The following is a 27639-nucleotide window of genomic DNA, read 5'->3' as shown; positions in this document are numbered from 1 at the left end:
GAAGACAGAAGGCAAACACCAAACTGCTGAGACGAATCCCACTTGTTCTTCTTTGGAATTTGCGTTATTTTTTCTTCCCTTTGCATAGCCTTTTAATATTTCTTCTTTTGTTCCAATTGTATTCCAACGAATGAACTATTCTTTGTCTTTTATTTTTTATTCTTTTTATTTAGATTTTTATATTATTTTATTTTATTTTTATTTCAGATCTCACATCATACCCTTCCCTTGTCTTATTCCATTTTGGAATAAGGTATTTTTTTGCCCTTTCTTATTTTCATTGTAAATAGTAGTATATTTTCCCCTATGCTACACCTTGTTCCTATTCCTTACTTTATTTATCCTCCCTCTATCCTCTCAAAATCATTTTTCTTTCCTCTAGTCAGCTCACACTCTTTTTCACCTTCTTATATTTTTATTCTCTTTCCACCTTTATTAATCTTTGCTCATTGTTATTGACCCTCTCGTGCTTTTTCTGAAATTTTGTTACCTTTGGTTCTCTATTTCAAACATCATATTATACTCTCCCCTTCTCTTACTTCATTTTGCTATTGCCTATTTTTCTTAATTTTTAATTTTATTTTGTCCCTTTCCTTGCCTTCTTTCTATCCCCTACTAGTATTAGTCCTCCTCCCTCATCCCTCTCAAAATCATTTTTCTCTCCTTTAGTCATCTCATATTCCTTTTTTCCTGTTTTATAATATTCTTAATCTCTCTCCACCTTAGTTAATCTTTGTTCCATTGCTGTTGATATTGCTGATGTGGAATGGGGTACTTTTATTGGCATGGGTTTGGGTTTCTGGGTAATGTAGCCTTATTAACCAGCACCTGTACCACTGCATACAAGATGTGGTGGGAGCTGTGACTCCCAATCAGCCAGCCACAGGAGAGAACCCAGCAACGAATGAGCCATCAATAATCAAAGCCAAAGTACAGCTTGAGAGCCCACACAAACTGCATAAAGGGCAACCCTAGAGCATCCAGATCAGGAGATCAAAGAGACCATCTGTGAAAATGATCATGAAAATCCCCAACAGCATGGATGGAACTGGAAAGCATTATGCTGAGTGAAATAAGCCAGGCAGTGAAAGACAAATACCATATGATCTCACCTTTAACAGGAACCTAAATAGCAAAATAAACAAGCAAGCAAAATATAACCAAAGACACTGAAATAGAGGACAGGCTGACAGTGACCAGAAGGAAGAAGGGAGGGAATTTCAGGGGAAAAGGGGAAGTATTCACAGGAACAAGTATAAAGGACACATGGACAACTAAGGGAGGTGGAAATGGGAGGGAGGTGGGGAGGGCTGGGGGGGTGGGCTGGGATGGGAGTAAAAAGACAGAAAACTGTACTTGAACAACAATTAAATAAATAATTTTTTAATTAAAATTAAAATTTAAAAAAAAGAAAAGAAAATCCCCTCAAGAGATCACATTTCTTAACTATGACTTCTATATCCCTGTGGGGTTGAGTACATGTCCAACCTGTGGCTGGCATTCACATGCTATATTTCCCAAAGTCCTTCTTCTTACGGGACTAGTGGACCTCCTACCCCACTGTCTATTAATAGATACATGGAGAAAGAAAATATATACTATAGAATAGTATTCATTATGATCACTATCTTATTATCCTTCCTTAAACAGGAAGGAAATTCTAGCACATGCTAAAACATGCATGAAACTTGAGAACATTATGCTAAGTAAAATAAGGCAGTCACAAAAAGACAAATACTGCATGAGTCCACTTATGTGTGCTATCTAAAGTAGTCAAATTCATAGAAACATGTTGAGTGCTGGTTACCAGGAATCAGGGAGAAAGAGAAAGGGGTACTACTTGATATGTATAGAGCTCCAGATTTGCAGGATGAAAAAGTTCTGGAGATCTGTTTCACAACAATGTAAATACACTGAACACTGCTGAACTGTACACTTAAAAATAGTCAAGATGGCAAATTTTATTTGTTTTTTAACCCCAATAAAATATCGAAACTAAACTGCATTCTTTGATTGTGCTTGGTCACTAGATACAATGCCGTGAGTTCTGTTACTGCCAGCTCTGATTTCCTGCTTGTGCAGGGATATATGTACAATAAATAAATAAAGTCTTGTTCTATTTGCCTATTCCTTAGGCATCAGCCAGGTGGTCAAGAGAGTGAAAGATACAGCAGTACTACCTTGTGATTACAATATCTCCGCTGATGACCTGACAAAAGTTCGCATCTACTGGCAAAAAAAACCCAAAGATGTGGTGCTGAGTGTCATATCTGGAGAAGCAAAAGTGTGGCCCAAGTACAAGAACCGCACCATCCCTACCATCACCAATAACCCTTCCATTGTGATCCTGGCTTTGCAACTGTCGGACAGTGGCATCTACGACTGCATCATTCAGAAACCTGAGAAAGGGGTTTTCCAAATGGTACATTTGAAGCCGGTGAGCTTACTGGTCAGAGGTCAGTGGAATTTTCTGATTTACTCTAAGTCTGCAGACTCTTGATGCCCTTCAAAATATACTCATATTGAATTAGGTGAACATTTTCTCAAAGAGGGATGTATCTCACTGTATTTCTTAGGGCTAAGTGAATCTCTAGTTTTACAGTAAACCCTAACTGATTTCTCACAATGTCCTGGACATAACTCCTAGTGTGCATTTCTGTTACAGAATAGACCCAGGGGGAGTGAACAATAGCCTATTACCCAAAGGACCCCCCTTTGTTCCCAGGGGTTCCCCTCATTGTACTAGGTTCACTTTGCCCACTGCCAAGGGCAAAGGGAAAGATGTCTCTCAATGCCAGAGATTGGTGAAAAGGAAAAAAATTATTTATTTAAAAGTTATAAAGACTTAGAGTAATGACTTAATGTCTTCATTAAAATACCAAAGTCCTTTAGAATACCCACAGGTGCACACAGTCCCTTCTCTGCCCAGTCCGGGGTGCCATATCTCAGGAAAAGAAGGCTCCCGGCACCATCAGCTATGTTGCTGCTATGATTTCCAGTTAATCCAAAGCCACGTGTCACCTTCTCATGGCCTACCAGCTAGAGTCCTTTTACCTTTTTCCTTCCAGGCAAAGTCTCTCCTGCGCCTAAGCTACGTGGCAAAAGGGAGCACCCCAAAGCTGTGTGGTCCTGACTCTTGCCCAAGCCACAGGGTCCCACCTCCGCCAAAGCCATGTGGTCCCCACCCTTGGCATGGCTGCCGTGCCTGGGTTTAAATTCCAGTGCCAGTCTTCCTCTGCAGCCTCATTTCTGACTCTTCCCACAACTGGTTATACTTTCCAGCACTCCCATATCCTTCCAGCTGTACTGGGCTGCCATAGTGAGTCTGGGCAGGCATGGCCCCATGATGTGGAGCCAATCATCTCCAAGCTCTCACACAGGCACTGTAACCAGGGGGAGTTGCCTCCCAGTTACATCTTGGGTGGAAGTCACTTCCATCCCCCAGCTCAAAGCATGGCTACAGCTATTTGACATATTCATGAAACCAGTTAAAGGCTATAGATATGTTAAATGACCATGCCAGAAGTTAGCTACAAAGCTGTTACTATGCAAAACAGTTCTCAATGGCCCTACTCCATGTGTCCCATCCCCCAGTTCAGACTTGTGAGAGGGGCGAGGACATCCTATACATATTGTTTTTCTAATATTTCCTGGACACCCTGAGTTCTGGACCCCATTACAAATCCCTATTTGCTCCCCACCCTTTGGCTGCACCCTGTTATATTTCTTGCACTTTGACAATCCAAGTTCATGACAATCGTTCTGGGGCACTCTAATGACATGAATGCCTTCTGAATCATTTGGGGACATATTTGAATTGAGGTAACTCTACTATTAACTGTCCTGATCTAGTAATATATTCATATGAACTCATGTTGAAAGGTATAAGAGCAATGCAGGCATAAATATTTTTCAAATAGTATTTGAATATTTATTATTATGGCTATTGTACTATTATATTTATTGTATATTTGAAGCTCTCATCTAAAAGTCATTCCTACAAATTTAGATGTGAGAGAACTGAAATCATAATTTATGCCTGTCACCGGAAAAGGAAATTAACTCATGAATCAAAGCCCTAAATGTACATCTACTGTGAAGGGTAAGCATTTCTTATCTTGGGTCAAAAGAAGCCTTGACTTACAGATGACAGTGTGATGTAACCTGAGCCCTTGTTGAGGAATACAGCCCTGGGCCATTCCCTCACACTTAAAATTCAAATACATTTCTTTTTCTCCCTGGGTGCTTGAGCCTTTAATGGAAACCAAACCTCTTAATAAAAGACAATGTTGTAATAACTATGTATGGTGCCAGGTGGGTACAAGATTTACTGGATCACTTTGTAAGTTATATAACGTCTAACTGCCAATGTATACCTAAAACGAATATGATATTGAATGTCACGTCTAATTGAGAAAATAAACATAAAAAAGAAAATAAGCAACAAAAAGATAATGATTAACCTTGATAACAGATAATGTAGTAAATTCTTCACCATTCTTCCCTGCTTTGGTCTTTAGCTATGATCTGTAGCACCCAGTTCGCACCTAACATTTAGGTGGTAAGGCGAAGTTACATGGACTTATCTTAAACCTCAATCTGTGTCTTTCCTACTCGTGGAAATAGGGACTATGTGGTGGTGGGATTTGAGGGGCTCTAAGAAGCCCACTTCCTCCAAAATTCTTACATGTGTTGATTCCTGGATCTCCTGCTATTATGACCCTCCCCTCTAAGGTCCTGCTAAAAGTGAAAACATGTTCCCTAAGGGAGGTGGCACCACAGACAGAGTAGTCTGTATCAGTTAATTACATTAGGTACATCTTCCTCTAACAGAGTACACAGAGAGTAGACTCAGGACATGTACATTTTGGTAGAAAAGAGGCAGAGTTTCAGGGAGGACAGCCCCTAGCAGCGCGTTATATAGGAGGGAAAGGATAGGTCAACGTGGGCAACCTGAGAGTGCGGAAGGCCTCGGGAGTGGGGTGGAGCACTCAAATCAGGTAAGGGAAGACACAAAGGGAAATAATACCTGATTAATTTGACCCAGAACCAATTCTGATTTTTCCAACTGAGCCCACAGAGAGCAGTGCTTTGCAAATGCAAATGGGCCTATGACTTGGGGATCTTGTTAAAATGCAGACCCAAATGCAGCAGGTCTCAAGTTGGATCTGAGATGCTACACTTCTAACAAGCTTCCAGGTGATGCCTGTGTGGCTGCTGAGGACCACAGTGGGAGGAACAAGAAATTATAAATTGTCTGTCTGTTGGCTAGAGTGACCAACTATCCCATTTTGCCCAGGACTGAAGATTCTCCTCAGACCTACAGGGTTTCAGTACTAAAACTGGAAAAATCTCAGGCTAACCAGGACAATTTGGTTTCTCTACATTTGCCTTAAGATTGCAAAATGATGTATCAGCACACCAGTGTATGAAAGCTTCCATTAACCAGTACATTTGAAGAACTAGTTATACTAGTTAACATATTAACTAGTTAATGGATTTTTACTTTCTAAAACATGTGTACCTCTTCTTCTCCTATTAAGGTATTTTTACCCTACCCATTAAGAATGGTGAAAACTTGGGTTAACTAATTAAAATGAGAACAGAGGAGTAATTCTTTTATGGCTCACGGTCTTGCAAGGCCTTAGGAGCTGTTATTCTGAACAGATCACCTTACAGAAGGGACAGGAGACAGAGCTGAGGCTGTTCTAAGCTGAGCCAGACCTTGAAAAGCTGATTTTTAATACAATTCCTGGTATTAGTGCCTTGTGGTTTATCTACTTCTCAGAAAAGCAGAGTGTAGAAATGAACAAGAATTACACTTCAGGACATGAGTTACTTGGATGTGTAGAAACAAGGGAATATTCTTAATGTCAGCTACCAGTGTAACAATTTGATCTTATAGGATAAATTACAGGAGTAGGAAATATTAATGTCAACTAAAAATGGCACAGGAAAATGTCAGACTTAATTTAGAAACAGGACTAATTAAAAAAAGAAAGGTGACTTCACCGCCAACCAAGTCCAAGTTTTCCCTTTTCTTGGCAATTATAATCACCTGTCATAAGCTGCCCCTTTCCTTCTTATTCACAGTGCTACCAGACAGTCCTGGAACTTTCCCCTAACAACCTGATTTAAATAAGGAAACTCATCTAAGAGGGGGCAAATTTAAGACCCACAAGAGTCAGTTTACTAACTACTGTCCTTGTGTTAAGTTCTGTGCTATGTAATTTATATTAACATGTCATTTAATGCTTACAGCTCTACAAAGTAGGTATTATTATGCTCATCGTACAGTTGAGCAAACTAAGACTAAAAGTGGTCAAGTAACTGGCCCAGGGTTAAAAGGTAAAACTGGTTTTAAAACCTGCTCTTGACGACCACTTGGCTATACTACATCTCTCTTGGGACTCAGAATTCTGAAAAGAAAGCTATGGGATGAAGTATGAGAGGATACACTCCCCACATTCGTGCCAAAAAGTATAAATTCTTTCAATCTAAGAGTAAGTGAGGAAGAGGTGAGGGGAGCTTTCCCCTGTGTTCTCTGCAGTCATTCCACTATGCTTTGCTTGAATATACTTTAATATCTTATTAGGGCTCAACTGGACAAGTGAAAGAGTGCCCCAGGTATCTTGGACGAATGCTAGGAAGGTCTCTCTGTTATACCAGAGTGGCGAGGGGATTAGTAAATGATTCCTAATGATTGTATGGTTTTGGACAGAAATTCACCCAATGAAAAGGCTGGACAGAAATTCACCCAATGAAAAGACTAGAGGGCGCTAAATAAAATTTAGGGTAGTTGTTACATTAGATGTGGGAAGTAGGAGACAGGATAGCTGAGACCATACAAGTATATGTAAATAAGTTACTGTCAGTGTCCCGGTTCTCAAGCTGGGTGGTAGGTTCATAACATTTAATATAATATTAACTAATAAATTGATGAGTAAAAGAGAGCCAGCTTGTGAAAGGAAAGAAACAAAGTAAAAGAAAGAAAGGCAAAGAAAAAGAAGGCCCTGGTAACTGAAAAACTTGGACTCAAATACCAGTTCTGCCACTTATTGCTTGTGATTAGACCTCAACATCATTATTTATAAAATACAAATTGTATTAGATTATGAAATTACTAATTATATCATATGAAATTACTGATATTTGATTTTCTTAATCTACAACCTACCTCCTAGGGTTGTTGAAAGACAAAATGAGAAAATGCCCAGATCTAACAAGAATTAAGAGCTCAATAAATGTTGTCTGTTATTTTTCTCTTCATTTCTTGTAAATTCAAGTTGTGTGTCAATATTTATTCATGTGAACCTATTTCTTATTTCTCTAATAACTGCCCTCTTACCCCTATGAAAAGGAATAGCCCTGGCTTGTGTAGCTCAGTGGATTGAGTGCGGGCCTGCGAACCAGAGGATCGTGGTTCGATTCCCAGTCAGGGCACATGCCTGGGTTGCAGGCCAGTTCCCAGCAGGGGACTCGAGAGAGGCAACCATACATTGATATTTCTCTCCTTCTCTTCTTCCCTTCAACTCTAAAGAGAAATAAATAAAATCTTTTAAAAAAAGGAATAAAGAATTGCTATTCAAACCAGTGTTAGTCTTTGGAGTACAGATGACTACTAATGACTTGTGAAAAGTTGTAATATTATCTCATTTTCGCACTCATATATAATAATATTCTTGTTCTTTCTTCAGCTGACTTCCCTGTCCCAAGTATAACTGAGCTTGGAAATCCATCTACTAACATCAAAAGGATAATTTGTTCAACTTCTGGAGGTTCTCCAAAACCACACCTCTCCTGGTTGGAAAATGGAAAAGAATTAAATGCTATCAACACAACAGTTACCCAAGATCCTGAAAGTGAGCTGTACACTATTAGCAGTGAACTGGATTTCAATGTGACAGACAACCACAGCTTCATGTGTCTTGTCAAGTATGGAGACTTAATGGTATCACATATCTTCAACTGGCAAAAATGTAAGTCCTAGGGAGTTTCTACAGTGGAAAATCTAAAAAAAATAACTCAGCCAGATACACTTTAAAATTGTGCATTTAACTGTATTTTATGTAGTATTTTAGACACATACCTTATCATTTACAATGTATGACTATAATATTACTAGATTAATTTTTTTCTTTAATAAAAATTCTAAAATTTAGAGTCCAAATAAGTGTTATCCATCAAATAGTCATCTTAGGAAGTTGTGGTAACAATGTTGCTGTCATTGAAAGCATTTATCTTTGTCCTTCTTTGAAATTTCTCTCAGGACTTGGGCAGTTTCTTGTTGGTCATCCCCTCTCCATGGTCCCATGGTGTCAGATCATTGTCTTTTGTGGGTAACAGTGACTTTAAAGAACTACTGGTTCACTCAGAACCAAGTCTGGTGAAGAAGGTGAATGACAAATTGTCTATGGATAATGCCTGAAAAAAGGCATCCTTTTTTTTTCTTTTTTTAAAAAATTGTCTAATTCTAAGAATGTTTTATTTATTTTTTCTTTTTAAAATTTTTAGTTTATTGATTATGCCATTACAGTTGTTCTATTCCCCCCTTCATTCCCCTCCACCCTGCACCCCCTACCCCTACCATTCCCCCCTTTAGTTTATGACCATGTGTCTCAAGTTCTTTAGATTCTATATTTCCCATACTATTCTTGCCCCCCTATCTATTTTCTATCTACCATCTATGCTACATATTTTCTGTACCTTCTACCCCTTTCTCCTGTTGCTAACCCTCCATGTGATCTTCATTTCTATGGTTCTGCTCCTGATCTAGCTGTCTGCTTAGTTTGCTTTTGTTTTAGATGTGGTTGTTAATAACCGTGAGTTTGCTGTCCTTTCACTGTTCATATTTTTTATCTTCTTTTTCTTAGATAAGTCCCTTTAACATTTCATATAATAAGGGCTTGGTGATGATGAACTCCTTGAATTTGATCTTATCTGAGAAGCACTTTATTTGTCCTTCCATTCTAAATGAAAGTTTTGCTGGATAGAGCAATCTTGGTTGTAGGTCTTTGGATTTCATGACTTGGAATACCTCTTTCCAGCCCCTTCTTGCCTGTAAAGTCTCTTTTTGAGAAATCTGCTGGCAGTCTGATGGGAACTCCTTTGTAGGTGACTGTTCCCTTAGCTCTTGCTGCTTCTAGGATTCTCTCCTTCATTTTAATCTTGGGTAATGTAATTATAATGTGCCTTGGCGTGTTCCTCCTTGGGTTTAACTTCTTTGTGACTCTCTGAGCTTCCTGGATTTCCTGGAAGTCTATTTCCTTTGCCAGATTGGGGAAGTTCTCCTTTATTATTTGTTCAAATAAGTTTTCCACTTGTTGCTGTTCCTCTTCCCCTTCTGGTACCCCTATAATTTCGATGTTGGGGCATTTAAAGATGGCCTGGAGGTTCCTAAGTCTCTCCTCATTTTTTTGAATTCTTGTCTCTTCGTATTTTTCTGTTTGGTCATTTTTTTCTTCCTTCTGGTTCACTCCCTTGATTTGAGTCCCAGTTTCCTCTTCATCACTATTGGTTTCCTGTGCAATTCCCTCCATTTTAATTAATTTAGCCTTCATATGTTCCTCTAATTTGTGACTAAAATCAACCAGTTCTGTGAGCATCCTGATCACCAGTGTTTTGAACTGTGCATCTGAAAGTTTTGCTATTTCTTTGTTGCTTAGAGTTATGGGCTCTGGGGCTTTGAGATCTTCCTGAGCCATTTTTGGTCTGTTCGGGCCCATTAAGTATGAGGAGCAGAGCCTTAGGTGTTCACCAGGGTGGGGCAGCCCAGGTCGATGGGTTGTGATACTGTATGTGGGGGCAGGGTCAGAGTGGGGAAATAGCGGCCCTCTCTGCTGCCTCCCACTGCTGGGGCCTGCTCAGTCCTGTCTCACTGCCTACTCCCTCGCAGGTCTATCTGTGCATGAATGCTCAACCACAGTTAACCCACCGCTCTGCGCCCTTGCTGGGTCTGCTGGTCACTCACTGGGTCGCTCACTGGGTCCACCCATTGCAACCCCATGCCTGGGACTGTGTGCCTGAGCCTGTCTGACGGAGTTTTCCTGTGCAACCCTGCTCCGCCAGCTGCTGGCTTCCCCCCTCTTACCAGTCAGGCTGAAGAATTTGTTGTTATCAGACTTCCGAAAAGTTCAATTCTCTGTGTTCTGGCTGTGTTTTCTGTTGCTAACATTTTGTTGTCTCTAAACTTGGTTGTGTGAGAAAGCACGGCGTCTCCACCTATGCCTCCATCTTGGCAGAAAAAAGACATCTTTTTGAGCAAACACCATAACCAGATACTTTACCCTACATTTGGTAAACTCATAGAATCTTCTTTTCCCAAGAAGTAAAATCATCTGAAAATAAAAAGTGCAAAAGGTTGGGTTTATATAAATTTATGCACATCAAACCCATAATGGATTGTTACAGGAGAACTCAGATACTTGAACTACATGTCTAACTTGTATGGAGGACAAATAGGCATTTTCTCCACCTCTCATCCCCACTCCCAACAATATTATTTTGTGACTACACAGTATTAAACAACACACTAAGTTTGATATGCAATAATATGTAAGTAGAGAGTATAATATGTAATCTAGAGCATGTCTTATGTCTTCCTCTTGTCTTTACTTGGAGTAGAGGAGATATTTTTCTTTTTAAGATTGTATTTATTTATTTTTAGAGTGAGGGGAAGGGGAGGGAAAAAGAGAGAGAGAATTATCACTGTGTGATAGATACATGGATCAGTTGCCTCTCACATGCCCCCAACTGAAGACCCAGCCCACACCCCAGGCATGTGTCCTGAGTGGGAATTGAACCAGCAAGCCTTTGGTTCACAGACAGGGACTCAATCCACTGAGCCACACCAGTCAGGGCTAAGAGGAGATATTTTAGATAGATCTTTTCTTTTTGAAGTGGATTCTTTAATTACTTTCCTCAATAGGTAATACTATAAAATTTCCTGGGGAAAATTAATTCAATTACAAAGAAAATTTTGATGATTTTATTGATAGTCCAACTGCATCTTTCTCTCCATCATCTTTATGTATTTTCAAAAATGTATAAAATAAGCTGAATCATATAGTAAAGATACTTCATTAATTCAGCATTAGTTTTCACTTAATTTATCATTATTTAACCAATTAGAGTATGACTAAGGTGGGGATTAACAAACACATTAGTAATAATAGCTTCAATCATATTTTATTTTGAATATTATTTACATTTGGAATATAGGTATATGTAATGTTCTAGGAGAGAGGTTGGCAAAATTTTTCAGAAAGGGGTCCGATAGTAAACGCTTTAGTCTTGTAGGTCATATGGTCTCTTGCAACAATTTAATCCTGCTATTACATCATAAAAGCAGACATAGACCAGACACAAATGAAGAACATTGCTGTGTTTCAACAAGAGAGGTGGCAAGCTTCATTTGTCCTGTGTGCTGTAGTTTGCTAACTTACAGCAAATAGAATGTAACCCTTCAAATAAAAAGATGGTGCTATTATTTAAAGATGACATTATTAGACTGCCCATCTTTATCATCTTTTTCCCTAAAATGCATTCTCTCAGTTCTTCCTCCATGCTAAGGATGAGCAGAATCCCTTTCAGTCTAATTAAAAATAAAAGCTTGTTGCCCTATTAGTCTACATTCACAATGATTAATAAAGAGATGATTAAGTATATGTGTTTATTCATTCCTTTATTTAATCTTTAAGTAGTTATCACATAGCAAGCATCTTGCTAAATACTAGTGTTGCCTCTATGGTCAGAGAACTTGAGTGTATAAATACTTCAGATATCATTGACTGGACTATAGGCATCATTTAGAGTCAAAAGAAATACTGCATCTGTGGGTAGTCAAGGACTGACTGCATAAGCAAACATAATTAGGTGTGTAGCTCATAGAAATGTTGCAAGTCAATGTGAATAAAGCTTTACTATATAAATACTCAAAAAATACTCACTCACCCATATTTATTAATTCAATAAATTTAGCCTGCAATACTTTTAGTCTGGGCTTGCCAAACTTGTTAATCCTTGATGTACTGGAAGACATCCGTGTGCGGGTGGAAAGGGATGATAAATCAGGAAGTCCCACTCATGGTGTCTAATAATCTGTATGTGCAGATGTCTCCACCTAACTTTGCAGTTAGATTCTACATCTGTTCTTGGCATATTAGCAGGTTCCCAATAGGCATTATGACAGACAGTTTACTGTTACTGGTTCCTCCTTCTTCCCCTTAAATACACATCTTGTCTCTAGGCTAAGTGGGTCTGGAAAATGCATGGGAGTGGCCTCTCAGAGGAAGCCAGGAGTGAGTCAGAATCTGTGTAACTTCTACACTCTCAAGATAAACAGCAAGAGTTGTAATTTTGGGTATCATTCTGGTCTATAAAGGCCAGCACTGGTAATCACTTGATGTCCCCATGTAATCCGGTACTTTAGGGAAAAAGAAAAAACCAACTTTCCCTAGTCTCTAAGTAGTAGGTGCACTCTGACCAACTGTGCAGTTTAGAATAAATACTGCAGTGTGTAGGAATTCTTACAGCCTAGGAAACCAGAGGCAAAGACACGAGTGTGGAGGCTACTAGGTAGGAGATGAGAAAAATCTAAATTAAGGCAATTGCTGCTAGAGATTTGGGGGAAAGGAATCAATTGCAGAGATGTTCTGAATCTAGAAAAGAAGGGCCATGGGAGCATACTGGCACAAACAGAAGCCTTCACTCTTATTTGGGTAATTAATGGTAATGCCATTCACTAAAATGTGAGACTATAAGTGGTACATATGCTGTGGAAAGAATAGTGAGCTCAGTTTTAATCAAGTGGAGATGCTGGCATCCAACCATCTAGTTGACAGGTGGAAAAACAAATCTGGAGCTCAGAAATGAGATCAGGAATATGATCTACAGATTTAGAAATCAGATGATGTTTCAAATCTTGGGTGTGGATGAAATTACCCAGGAGGACTAGGGCTAGTGAAAAAAGCATGAAACCACAAATGGAACCATGGGGAAAAACCAAATTTGAAGGACAGAAGGAGGAAGAAGAGCCTATATAGAAAACCGAGTCATAACAAACAGAAACAGAAATAGAAGAGTGTGCTGTCATGGAAGTCCAAGAAGGGAAAGGTTTTGACTTTCAAAATTTATCCACAAGGCTTGGTAATCAGAAAAATGAGGAACAGTTAGTAAATGTTCAATATTTATTGTAATCTATTCCAGAGAAATCAGAAGAGGGTGAGCTACTAATATTCCTTTTAAAAAATCTTTGCCCAAGGATATGCTTATTAATTTGAGAGAGATAGATAGAGAGAGAGAGAGAGAGAGAGAAGTGGGGTAAGAAAGAGAGACAGAGAAACATCGATACAAAGATACATTGATTGGTTGCCTTCCGTTTGTGCCCCAACTGGGGACCAAACCCACAACCTTGGCCTGACTGGGGATTGAACCTGCAACCTTTTGGTGTACAGGATTATGTTCCAAACAACTTAGCCACCCAGCCACGGCTATTCATATTTTTTTAAATCTGTGTTCCTGCCCCTTTCTCCAGATGTTATTGCTAACTATTTCATAAAGGGGTTGGGAGATAAATGTTGTAGCAGCTGCTGTTGAACAGGAGGGACAGAGCAGTATCACACACATCTTTCTACTCTCCACCTACATCATTCCTCACATCCTCGTGTTCTCTCTGTCCCCTGTGTGCTGCAGCTGACAGCCAGTTTGCAGAGTTGTCCTCCAGAGTCATCTCACCTAATACCAAGCCACATACATTCTTAGTTCTTTTCTGGGTCTCTGGTACCCTTCTAGAAATTCTGTAGGCTGGATGGTGAAAATGTGTATCTGAGAATGAATGTAAAATGGCTCTTGTAAGTTTAGGCAGCTATGATGAGGGGGGTGTGTGTATACATGTGTGCTCACTCATACATGTTAAGAGAACATGCTAAGAGAAAGGGAGAAGGCATGATAGAACTGGATAAGAAAAAATAAGGTACATCTAGAATACAATATCAACTGATCATTAATAATAATGCATAGTAATATATTACAGCTATAAAAATGAGATACAAAGGAAAGGTGGCTTTTAAGGTGTCTTTAGACTCCTTTTTATGCCATCTTAACCCATCAAAAGCTCAAAATTTATTTTTTACATTCAATGTCTGGCATCTGGATATTAGTGGCCCACAAGTATATATCTGATTGATAAGACATGCAAGAAAATGCTGTCAACTGCATATTAGAGAGCCGATGAGGCAAAGAAGTGAAAAATACACTTTACAGTTCTGTCAAAATATGAGGCCATACAGTGGGTAACAGGCAGTTGAAAGTACAGTAGAGCTAACACTATTTATTTCCCTCCACAGATGAGCCAACTGCCCCTCCTTTTACTGATAAGCCCCAGACTTGGACCACCACAATTGCATCTGGGCTTGTTCCCTGTGCTGTTCTCTGTGCTGTTGTCTGTGTGGTAATCCTAAAATGCCGACCCAACGGTAGTAAGTGCTATCCTACTATCATCCTGGAAGCCCAAACTCTATTACTATGGTTTAGCGTCTCTCTGAGATTTTAGGCTATTCACATTTTTAGAAAGTCTATGGAAACTTTAGTGTCTCTTTGCCTTGGCTCAACAAGTTCTGTTCATTCACTAGACAGACATTTCTTAGACACCTATTATGTGCCTGGCACTCTACTAGACACTAGAATTACAAAGATAAGAAATCACTGCCCTCAAGACACTAAATTCTTATTTAGTCCTTTTATTTCCCCCCTAACTTTGTGATATTTTGGGGGGGGGTCAACAAGGCTTGCTTCATCATGTGAAAATGTTTCTGATGCAATGTGATACTCTAATCTTCAATTTGGAATTTGAGAAAAGTCATAAATGGCAGGAATGGGGTAAGAATGCTTTTCTTGGAGGAGGGTTAGCTGCAGTAATGAGGCTGAGAAACTACATGGCCATGACTGATTTTACTAATCCTCAATTCTTCAGAACACATTTTTGGATGAAAGATCAGGAATGGTTGAGGAAAGAAATATCCAGGATATTTTTCCCTGTGAGTTTAAAAGTTTGGCCTTGCACATATGCTACTATCAGTCTCTATGAAATGAAGATGAACTGCCAGGCCCGAGCTAAGGCCATAGTCACCCTGGAGTACCTACTTTTTTTGAAGTAGAAATCATGTACACTGAGTAAAGAAAATGGGAAAACCAACCTCTGCTGATTTTGCTAAGCTTTAGCACAAAAAAGGTCAAAGGTCAAGAAAGTCAGTAGAGACTCTTTACCATGAACAATTCAACCCATGGGTAGGATGAAAAAGGTCTGGTGGCTCGAAGATGCTTCTGATACAGACTGCCCAGTTTTACACCTCTGGTATAAAGAATGTTCAGATTTCCCATTCTTAGTGCTCTAGACATTTGGGGCTGAATAATTATTTGTATTAAGGTGCTATTCTGTGCATTATAGCATATTTAGAAGCATCCCTAGCTCAACTCACTTTATACCAGTAGCACCCTTTGCCCCAGCAGTGACAACCCAAAATGTCCCCTGTTAGGAAAAGGAGTGGGGTGGAAATCACCCCCTGGTTTAAGAACTGCTGCTCTCATTCTAAGTCAGTCTGAAGGCTTTCTGAAATATATGGGCATGATTTAAAGGAAACTCACCTATGTAGTAAATTTTTATTGTTTATGTTTATCTGCAAGGACGTGCTGCAAGGACGCACTGCGAGAGGAAGGATGAGGAGAGTATGGAAATGGAAACGATCTCTCCTATCTGCTCAAGACATGCAACAGTAACAGAATGAACAGAACATCTGGAGGTAGCTCCCTTTAGCCCTTCTCTGCCAATGTGGGACCAAAAAAGATCATGGGCATCGGGAGGCACAAGGTTTTGTTCCTCTCAGTACCAAATTTAAGAGCTTCTACCTCTTATCTCACTGATGTGGACTCCAGCCAGCAAGGTCTGTGTGTTGTGGCTGCAATGAACAAATTTACATGGACTACAGAAGTCCTATGGTGAAAAGGGACGGCTTGGCTGCTCTCTAAGTGAGAAAGGGCCCCAACCCCTGCCTGGACAGGCTTTTATTGCTTTTCTGGGTACATTACACCAAGGATGGTCCTAATTTACTATGCACAGGTTTGCTTTAGGTGATTACCTTTTACAGATAACAAAGGAAAGAATGTTGTTAATTACTTCAAAGAAAAGGATGTTTGCAAATCAAGGGGAAAAGTGGTTGAACTGGTTACACTCCATACTTGGGAGGTTTAGCGCAGACTTTAGGAAGTCACTTTAAAGATATGCAGTAAATATTTGCTGCTTCAATTTGGGGTGAGGGAGTTTTAGCAAAAAGCAAGCCTCAAAGCAGCCTGGGTACAATGCAGGCCTGATTCCCCACAGGAAAACCGATCCGTAGGCTCCTGTGTGCCAACTCACTCCCCACTTTTTTTCTGAATCGGGTTGGGCTACATTCGCCACTGCCACACAGAATGGTTCCCTGTACTGCACCTTCTCAGAAACCTCATTCAGATTACTCTAAACAGATGATTGGCATCTCTCTGCTGTCTCCCCACATACAATTTGCTTATTGTAACCTCCTTTGTTGTTCCGTTCCGCCTCTTGTCAGCCAATTCACTGTCTTTCATTATCTGCAAAACACTACTTTATTAAGTTCATTTTGAAGTAATATTTTTGGTCTAACTCATTATTCTGACCAACTCTTTTTCCTTTAGCCCCCACTACTGATGGACACATTCATGTCTCTTATGAGTCATTGTGTACTAACTCAGCAACATCTTTCCTGTTCTCTACCAACCCAGTCACAAAGCCAAATTTCATAAAGAATTATTTCTCCATGTGATTTCCCACCCCAAAACTCAAAAGAGCCCTCAGTGCCTATAGGAAAACCTTCAAAACTTTTCACTTTCACAATCCAGTTGACCTCTTCAGTCTAAATATCCTCAGTTCTTTCCATTGTTCTTCGAATGGTAGTTTCCAGAAGCTTCAGGTAAAAACACTAGGTGTCAATAAATGGAGTTCAAGACTTTAGATTTGGTCTGGCTGATTCTATATACAATGGAATAATAATATACCCATCTGGGGTCTGAAACGGTTGTTCTCTTAAGGGAGTCTTTTGTGAGTCACAATGTTACCATATCAATTTTGTGTTATCCTAAAACCCCAAGGTCTTTCATATAAAAGAAACATTGGAATTTCAAAGACTGATGCTGTTACTGTAGATAGTCACTGGGAATAGTGGGGAGTCTTCCCTATTGGCCAATAAGGCAGCAGGGGGAGGCTCTTACACTGAATGGTCTTACCTATCCCTGGGTCCAGAGATTATTCCTCTAGTAAAGGAAGGAGGTCAGGAATGGAGGAAAGCCTTTATGCAAGGGAGAAGGATTGCTGTTTTGGAAGGTGGCTTACTCAGTGTCTAGGGGATGGCACTGCTGAACAAGTCAAGCTGGTAGACTGCTTCATGTTTCAAGAAATGGTATTTCAAATGGGCTTCCAAAGTGAGAACTCTTGGTATACAAACAATCATCTATTTAGTTAGTAGTATGGCTAGTAGCATAGGGAAAATTGTAGCAAATTCAGAAGCTAGAGACAATAAAGGATCCCCATGATCTAATCCTGAGTGGGTCTTTGGATGGTATACCCAACAGCAGGATAAATTTGCCAAGGAAACCATTGTCTGGGAAATGCAGAATAAAACAAAAAGTAACATTGTCATTTAGATTTGGGAGGCACTTTACCTTTCCAAAAGAAGAATTTTAAATCTTCTTCAGGAGTTCAAGTTCTGCTTTCTCTTTCAAAATCAACAGCAGCAGCAAGATCCAAGTCTTCCTCAGGTAGTGCCTCCTTTATCCATGTGTGGTGGATCTGAGGCTTGGTTCCTGTGAGCTTAGGGAAGAGTGTGTTGTTAGCAGTATGTCATAGGGGTTGGTCCATTGCTTAGCTAACTGCTGTTGAGGACCTTGAGTCTTCCAGGTCTTTAGAAAGATTCAGTCTCCTGTGGAATGAGCATAAGGACTCATCAGATGAGTAGACAGCTGCAGTGAGCAAACTTGTGCAAAGCTGTTAGTCCTTGCCCTAATATTGTGCTTTTTTAAATTTTTGATTCACGTTCTAAATCTAAAAAGGGTATTTCTAAAACAGAATCTTGTAAGGGTCTCCCATAAACTATTTCAAAGTGGCTTAATTTAAGCCTACTTCAGGGTGCTACCCTAATCCAGAGCAAGTCAATAGGAAGTGCTGATCCACTTTAAAAGTGTTTCCTGGCATATTTTCACCAGGGTATTCTTTATTGTGTGATTCATTTTCTTAGTTTTCCTTGTAGATTGGGATCTCCAAGATGCATATAATTTCCATCGAATCTGTAGTGCCTGTCGTATCTTCTGGGAGATTTCAGAAGTGAATGACAGTCCACTGTCACTTTGAATGATGTAAGGTAGTCCAAACCTAGGGATTATTTCTTTGAGTAGAAGTTTGCTACTTCAGTTGCCTTCTCAGTTCTAGGGGGTATGCCTCTACCATTCAAAATGAGTGTCTACGAAGACTAATAAAAATTTAAAATTTCCTGTGGTTTCAGGCATCTGTGTAAAGTCAACTTGCCAGTCTTCAAATGGGCATATCCCTTTATATTGTACCCCCTTTCTTGTTGGAAAATGTTCTGTCTTACAATTGTTTTGGGCACATATCTCACAAGCTTGGGTGATCCTCTGGATGGTCCATTATAAACGATGGCCCTTCAAATGTGTCTAATGAGGTTCCATCCATAACTGCTCCCTTCATGAGGGTGTTTGAGGATGGGATATGCCATAAGTGTTGACCTTCCATATAGAATTATGGTCAATGTTAGAGAATGCTCATTCATGGGCCCATTCTTCTTGTTCTGTGTAGCAGGGCTTAAGTTCTGACAAGTCCACATGGGGGATTAAAGCCCCAAGAAGTGGTGGCTCTCAGGCACCTTGTCTTGATGCTTAATCAGTATTTTGGTTTCAGTGACTTGTCTGGGAACTCCTCTTCCGGTGTCTTGGGCAGTGCATAATGACAATCTGGTTTGGTTAATTCACTGCCTCTAGTAATTTAAAAATCTCTTCTACAGCCCTGGCTAGTGTGGCTCAGTGGATTGTGTACTGGCCTGCAAACCAAAGGATCACTGGTTCAATACCTAGTCAGGGCACATGCCTGGGTTGTGGGCCAGGTCCCCAGTGGAGGGCACCCAAGGGACAACCACACATTGATGTTTCTCTCCCTCTCTTTCTCCCTCTCTTTCCCTTTCTATAAAAATAAATAAATAGACTTCCGGCCAAGATGGAGGCATAGGTAGATACACTGTGCCTCCTCACACAACCAAAATAAGGACAACAACAGTTTAGAAACGAAAAACAACCAGTACTGACAGAAAATTGAACTGTGTGGAAGTCCGACAACCAAGGAGTTAAAGTAGACACATTCATCCAGACCGGTAGGAGGGACGGAGTTCGTCGGCTGGGCAGAGAGGGGTCACAGCAAAGTGGTGGCTGGCAGGCCCAGCGAGATGACGGATTGTGGAGGGGAACAGTGCACAAGGCAGCTAGCGGACCAGGCGGTCCCACATTGGTGTGCAGATAAACCAGGCGAAACTGGGGAGCGAGACAGACTGTGCAATCCAGGGTCCCAGCTTGGGGAAATAAAGTCTCAAAACACCAGTTGAAAACACTTGTGGGGGTTGAGGTGCTGGGAGAAACTCCCAGCCTCACAGGAGAGTTTGTTGGAGAGACCCACAGGGTCCTAGAATGGACACAAACCCACCCACATGGGAATCAGCACCAGAAGGGCCCAAGTTGCTTGGGGGAAGCTGGGGAAGTGACTGAAATCCAGCAGAGAGTAGAGCAATCGCCATTGTTCCCTCTTGGACCTCTCCTCAACATATGGCATCACAGCCCGGTGATGGGGGTTGCCCCACTCTGATGAACACCTAAGGCTCCACCCTTCACTATGTAACAGGCACATCAAGACAAAAAAAAATGGCCCAAACAAAAGAACAGATCAAAGCTCCAGAAAAAATACAAGTAAGCGATGAAGAGATAGCCAACCTATGAGATGCACAGTTCAAAACACTGGTAATCAGGATGCTCACAGAATTGGTTGAATTTGGTCACAAATTTGATGAAAAGAATGAAGGCTACGCTAAGTGAAATACAGTCATCCCCTTGCTATATTGCGGTTCACTTATTGCAGCTTCACTGTATTGTGGGTTTAAGCCCACAATACAGTGGGCTTAAACCTGCTGTACTTCACTGGTGAGTACCCATATAGAATTTTATATGTTGTTAAAATTACATAGGTTTAAGAGTGTAGAATGTGTTTAAGAGCATATAAAGTGTTTATAAGAGTGTGGGAAAGGTTAATAAGAAAGTGAGAAAGGTTTATAGGAGTGCAGGAAGGGTTTATAAAGCCTTAAAATATATATAAATAAAATAAATATAACGCTGCTACTTTGTGGATTTTCACCTATTGCAAGGGTCTCTGGAATGTAACTCCTGCGATAGGTGAGGGCTCGCTGTAGTTTTCGTGGAGGAATGTTCAAGCTTAACACAAAATTTGATGCAGATTTATCGCTCTACTTGCTCAGTCATTTTGAATGTGATGACCACACAGTGCATATGCTCACTCAATGGCATCTGCTGCTCCCACTGACTAGTATGGTGACATTTTTACTGTTCACTCATGCACATTCCAGTCCACTCCACTTTCCTGCCAGGTTACATGGATGTCACACAAATTGTTCTTGTTATATTAACAATGGCTGGGCTTTTCCCGGATAGACCTCATACACCTGTATGAGGCTAATAGAAATATTATTGGTGTTTTAGCCAGTATTGCACTTTTCATGGTGTTTTCATTTGTCATCCACCCACTTTTCCATCAGATTCAGAAGAAAGTAGGCCTCGCCACAACTAATTTGCCCTGACGTGGAGGAGAAACAACAGAGAAACTAAACTGTCCCTCTCCAACCTAGCTATTGCTTTAAATCTTCAAAGAGATAGTTTAGTTTAAAAAATCATATTCGACTCGTTCATATTGGACTGACAGTGTCCTTAAATGGTTTTATACCAGTTTAACCTCTTTTGTAAAATATTTATCAGAAAGTTCTCATTTAAAATAGGATACATTTATGCCCTGGCTGGTGTGGCTCAGTGGATTGAGCTCGAGCCTGTGAAGCAAAAGATCACGGTTCAATTCCCCGTCAGGGCACATGCCTGGGTTGCAGGCCAGTTCCCAGCAGGGGACTCATGAGAGGCAACCATACCTTGATATTTGCCTCCCTCTCTCCTTCCCTTCCCTTCTAAAGATAAATAAATAATAAAATAGGATACATTTAAAAAGTCTCAGTATGCAGGGCCGTGTGCAGACCCACGTGTGGTGCAGGCAAGCACACTCCTGAAAACAAAGAGCTGATGCCATGAGAGCCACTCACTTTGCCTGTGTCGCTGCCTGCCAGCTCAGATGCTGAAGATATCTGTTATTGCGGCGGTGAGTCTGGTCATCTTGCGAAGAACTGTGATCTTCAGGAGGATGCCTGCCATAACTGCAGTCAAGGTGGCCACATTGCCAAGGACAGCAAGGAGCCTAAGCGAGAGCAATGCTGCTACAACTGTGGCAAACCAGGCCATCTGGCTCATGACTGTGACCATGCAGATGAGCAGAAGTGCTATTCTTGTGGGGAATTTGGACATATTCAAAAAGACTGTGCCATAGTAAAGTGCTATAGGTGTGGTGAAACTGGTCATGTGGCCATCAACTGCGGCAAGACAAGCGAAGTCAACTGTTTCTGCTGTGGTGAATCAGGACACCTTGCACAAGAATGCACAGTTGAGGCCACAGCTTAATTATTTTCCTTTGTCACCTGTCCTTTTTCTGATTGATCATTGTATTATTTTTTCTGGATCCTCTTCACTGGCCAAAGGTTGGCAGATAGAGGCTACTCCCACGCCAGTGAGCTTTACTTGCCATGTAAAAGGAGGAAGGGGTGGGAAAAATTGACTTTCTGCATTTAACTACAAAATAAAGTTATGTTTAGTTTGGTAAAGATGTTATATATAATGCTTTGTTAAAGAACTCCCCTTCATTGCCACTGGTGAATAGGAATTGATGAATGTGAAGAGTTGAATCAGACCAGTAAGCCCATTCTGGGTTTCTTGAATATGTTCCCACGTAGAAAGCAAAAACCAATTCTGAAAGTGTCTGTGAGCTTCCATAAATAACTTTAATTTTAGCATAATGATGACCTTGGATTGTCTGACCTCAATATCTGTTAAATAACATCAATTAACATCTGTATCAGGCCCTACATAGATCATACAGGTGATTGCGAGTAAACAAAATAAAAAGGTAAATGTGTGTTTAACATCTGTGAAGAAAATTGGAATAAAAGCCTAAACAGGAATAACTTGGTGTTGCTACTTGATATGAAAGTGACAAAGGTTTAGAACACATTTTTCTGACAAAGATGAAATCTAAAACCTATCTATGGCTTTTATGAGTAAACATCCATGTTCAGAGTAAGAATAATTTGGAGTTGTTCAGAAATTGCAGAGAAATGCATTTTCACAGAAATCAAGATGTTAGTTTTGTATACTATATCACTTAGACAATTGTGTTTCATTTGATGTAATCAGTTTTAAAAGTCATGGAAAATGCAACTTAAGTCCTAGATAACAGAAATGTAATTTTAAACTATTTAATAAAGCTGGAAAAAGAAGAGAAGTTTGACTAAAGTTCTTTTTGTTTCAAATTTTCATTGATGCATATAAGTGCAAAATGCCTTATTAAAGAGTGGAATGTGGAGTACTGAAAAAAAACCTCCACCCAAGGATATTTATTTTATTTATTGTTGTTCAGTTACAGTTGTCCCTCATTTTTCCCCATTGATCTTCCCTAGCCCACACCCCCCGAACTCCCAGTGTCAGTTCCCCCCCATTGTTCATGCCCATGAATCCCCTATTCATGTCCCTTTGCTTGCCCCTTCCCCTTCTTTCCTCCATTATCTCCCTCTCCCCTCACCTCTGGTCATTGTCAGTTTATTCTTTATTTACGAGTCTCTGGTTCTATTTTGCTCATTTTTGTTGTTGTTAAGTTTCACTTATAGGTGAGATCATATGGTATTTGTCTTTCACTGCCTGGCTTACTTTACTTAGCATAATGCTCTCCAGTTCCACCCATGCTGTTTTGAATAGTAGAAGTTCCTTCTTTCTTTCTGCTGACTAGTATTCAATTGTGTAAATACACCACAGTTTTTTGATCCACTCACTTACTGATGGACACTTAGGCTGTTTCCAACACTTGGCTATTGTAAATTGTGCTGCTATGAACATTAGGGTCCATAGGTTCTTTTGCAGTGATTTCAGGATTCTTAGGGTATAGTCCCAGCAGTGGGATTTCTGGCTCAAAAGGCAGTTCTGTCTTTAGTTTTTAAAGGAAATTTCATACTGTTGGCATGGGAAGCAAGACGGCAGAGGAATGAATGGAAGACACACTAACCTCCTCCCAGGACCAATATGGAATTACAACTAAATTGTGGAGAAATCACTTGGAACAAACAAGTGAACAATAGTGAGAGAGAATTCTGTCCTTATAACTTTGGACAAACAGAAGAATCAGCTTCGGCACTAACTGACTGCACCTGCACAACAGCATATAAGTTGTGGTGAGCAGAGTGACCCTCAGTCAACCAGCTGGAGGGAAGGTCCCACCAAAGAATGACCCAACAACAATCAAAACTCAGTTACATGCAGAGAGCCAACATAAACAGCATAAAAAGCTTCCTAATAGCATCAAGTTCAGGAGATAAAGGAGACTGCACCACTGAATTTCACAGGTCTCCTACCATAGAAGTTCACACCACAAAGTCAGGGAGTCAAAACAGATCAATTTAAGAAGCAGAGGCAAACAAGAAGGATCTCACAAATAATGGGAAGACAAAGAAACAAACCCTAAATGAAAGAAAAGGAGGAATCCTCAGGAAGAATGCTAAATGAAATAGAGGCAAGTCAACTATCAGATACTGAGTTCAAAACAATGCCCTTAAGGAAGCGCAATGAGCTCACCAAAAAACTGCAGGGAAACTATGAGGAATTCACTGCAAACTATATCAACATGAAGAAGGACATAGAAACTATCAACAAGAGCCAAGAGGAAATAAACAATATAACTTCTGAAAGAAAATGGTAGAAGGAATCAAAATCAGGCTAGATGAAGCAGAGGATTGAATCAGCAAGCTGAAGAACAAGGTAGGAAAAGACTCCCAGAAAGAGTAAGAAAAGAAAAAAAGACTAAAAAAAAAATCCAAAGAGGGGTTAAGAGAACTGCAGGACAATATGAAACATAATAATATCTGTATAATAGGGATACCAGAAGGAGAAGAGCAAGGGAAAGAAAGCCTGTTTGAAAAAGTAATGATGGAAAACTTCCCTAGTTTGATGAGAGAAAAAGTCATACAAATACAGGAGTCACAGAGGATCTCAATCAAGAGGAACCCAAAGAGGCCCACTTCAAGACACATCATAATTAAAATGGCAAAATTCCAAGACAAAGAGAATCTTAAAGGCAACAAGGGAGAAACAGGAAGTAACATACAAGGGAGCCCTGATAAGCCTAGTAGCTGACTTCTCAATGAAAATACTCCAAGCCAGAAGGGAATGGCAAGAAATATTCCAAGTAATGAGAACCAAAGACCTGCAACCAAGACTACTCTACCCAGCAAGGCCCTCATTTAAAATGGAAGGTGAAATAAGGAACTTCCCAGACAAAAGAAGGCTGAAAGAATACACTTCCAACAAACTAGCACTGCAATATATGCTAAAGGAATTGCTTCAAGAAGGGGAAGAAAAAGAGTGAGAGAGAGGAACACAAGTACAAAGGGAGGGGAGATGGATAACTACCTATCAATAATAACTTTAAATGTAAGTGGGTTACATGCTCCAATCAAAAGACATAGGGTAGCTAAGTAGATGAGGAAACACGACCCACATATATGCTGCCTACAAGAGACCCACATCAGAAAAAAAGACTTACACAGACTGAAAGTGAAAGGCTGGAAAAAAATATTCCAAGAAAATTGACGGGGGAAAAAAGCCAGGCTAGCAATAATTATATCATACAAAACAGACTTCAAAACAAAGGCCATAAAAAGAGACCCAGAAAGACACTTCATAATACTCAAGGGAAAAATTCATCGAGAAGACATAAACATTGTAAACATATATGCATCCAACATAGGAGCACCCAAATATATAAGCAGAATCTTTGAGGACTTCAAGAAAGATATTGACAGCAACACATGTACACTAGGGGATTTTAACACTCCACTGTCAAAAATGGACAGATCTTACAAACAAATTATCAACAAGGATATTGCAGCATTGAACAATGTCCTAAATAAAATGCACTTAACTGATTATATATATAAAACCTTTCATCCCAAAGAAGCCAAATACACATTCTTTTCAAATGCACATGGAACAATTTCAAAGATAGACTACATAATAGGGACCACAAATTCAAGAAACTTGATATCATATCAAGCATTTCCTCGGACCACAAAGCCCTAAAACTAGAAATCAACCTCAAAGAAAAACTCAAAAACACTCAAATTCATGGAGATTGAATACCATGAAATTAAACAATGAATGAGTTAAGAATGAGATCAAGGAAGATATCAAAAAGTTTCTGGAAACAAATGAAAATGAACTCACAACAGTCCAAAACTTATGGAACACAGCAAAGGCAGTCCTGAGAGGGAAGTTCATAGTGATACAGGCCTACCTACAAAAGATACAAACATTTCACCCTGCCTGGTGTGGTTCAGCAGATTGAGTGCCAGCCTGAAAACCAAAGGGTCACTGGTTCGATTCCCAGATCAGGGCACATGCCTGGGTTGCAGCCAGGTCCCCAATAGAGAGTGCACAAGAAGCAACCACACTTTGATGTTTCCCTCTCTTCCTCCCTCCCTTCCCTTCTGTCAAAAAATAAATAAAATCTTAAAAAAAAAAGACAGAAACATTTCAAATAAATTATATAACCCTACATCTACAAGAACTAGAGGAACAAGTTGCTCCTGGTGCAGATCTGCAAATTGCCCACTCTGGGAGGGGAGGGCTGGGAGGGGAGGGCGTTGTTAAGCTGCTATCATTGACCTGACTCTCCTCTGATGTCACCATGGCAGCCACAGTTTCTGGCACTACACCAGGGGACCTTCCCAGTTGGCCTATAAAAATTCCTTACCACCCATTTTGAAACATCCTCTGTACACTTTGGTTTCCAAACTTGAAATCAGCTAAGATTCTGTGGGCTGTTCACTTTGTTTTTTTGGAAGATCAGCTAAGTGTCCCAGTTGGGTGCACAAGCAAATGGGCTCAGCTCCCACCTACTTCACCACCATTTTCTCCAATGTGTACTTTTTTATTATTGATTTTAGAGAGAGAACAGAATAGAGAAAAAATAGGTGTGACAGAAAAGCATCAATTGGTTTTCCTCTCATAGACACCCCATATAAGGATTGAACCCATAAACTAGGTATGTGCTCTGACTGGAAATTGAATTCGCATCATTTTGGTTTATGGAATGACATTCCAACCAACTGAACTACTCATGCAGTGCTAAAATAAGATAGGTTTTTAAATTTTGTATACAGACATATGTTGTTTTATTGTACTTTGCTTTATTGCACTTTACAAATGTTGCATTTTAAAAAAGATTTTAGATAAAGAGCAAATATGCTTTTTAGTACAAGCATGTCTGAAACTTTGCAAGGGACATACTTATCCTAAAAAGTTTTTACTTTATTTTTAATTAAATATATTGACGTGATAGTTCAATAAGATTATATAGATTTCATGTGTACATTTCAGATATATTATTGGTATATTGAAGTGTGTGCCCACCACCAAAGTCAGATAATCTTCCATCACATTTGGCCTGCTATACCATTTACAATGACCTCCGCCCCCTTCTTTCTGGCAATCACCATACTGTTGTCTATATGTATGTTTCAGTTTTATATCCCACATATGAGTGAAATCATGTGGTTCTTAGTTTTTTTTTACTAACTTATTTTGCTTAGCACGATATTCTCAAGGTCCATCTGTGTTGTCACAAATGGCAGTATTTCACCATTTCTTATGGCTGAGTAGTATTCCATACTATTCAGGGGTACATGATACCCCATCTTCTTTATCCAGTCCTCTATCTAAGAACACTTTGGTTTTCTCCATGTCTTGGCCACGGCAAATAATGCTGCAGTGAACATAGAGGGGTACATGTCTTTATGGATGCGTGTTTTTGAGTTTTTCAATAGATACCCAGGAGAGGGATTGCTGGATCATGTGGTAACTCTATTCTTAATTTTTTGAGGAACCACCAGACTGTTTTCCATAGTTGCTGTACCAGTTTACATTCCCACCAGTAGTGAATGAGGGTTCCTTTTCCTCCACAGTCTCTCCTGCTTCTTTTTGCCTGTCTCGTTGATAACAGCCATTCTAACAGGTGTGACGTGGCATCTCATTGTAAGGTTTTTTTTTTAGATTTTATTTATTTTTAGAGAGAGGGGAAGAAAGAAAGAGATGGAGAGAAACACCAATGTCAGAGACAAACATCAATCAGTTGCCTCTTGTGTGAGC

General features: G+C 39.9%; 1 protein-coding gene across 5 annotated transcripts in view; it reads left to right on the top strand.

Moving 5' to 3' along the window:
- CD80 (CD80 molecule) overlaps positions 1-22707 on the top strand; it is a 35053-nt gene extending 12346 nt beyond the window's left edge. For 4 of the 5 annotated variants that reach the window (XM_053663178.1, XM_053663177.1, XM_053663176.1 and 1 more), the window contains 5 exons: positions 2136-2456; positions 7698-7979; positions 14346-14477; positions 15682-15797; positions 19279-22707. In XM_053663178.1, the coding sequence (XP_053519153.1) occupies positions 2136-2456; positions 7698-7979; positions 14346-14477; positions 15682-15782 (836 nt within the window). In that variant the 3' untranslated portion in view covers positions 15783-15797; positions 19279-22707. The remainder of the gene's footprint in view (positions 1-2135; positions 2457-7697; positions 7980-14345; positions 14478-15681; positions 15798-19278) is intronic. The other variant, XR_008391148.1, reaches the window with a different exon arrangement.
- Positions 22708-27639: the final 4932 nt, after the last annotated feature.

The sequence above is a fragment of the Artibeus jamaicensis genome, unplaced genomic scaffold (genome assembly GCF_021234435.1).
Source record: "Artibeus jamaicensis isolate MK-2021 breed Jamaican fruit bat unplaced genomic scaffold, CSHL_Jam_final contig_3126, whole genome shotgun sequence".
Lineage (NCBI taxonomy): Eukaryota > Metazoa > Chordata > Mammalia > Chiroptera > Phyllostomidae > Artibeus > Artibeus jamaicensis.
The sequence above is the reverse complement of the archived record's forward strand: the minus strand, read 5'-3'. Positions and strand labels throughout refer to the sequence as shown.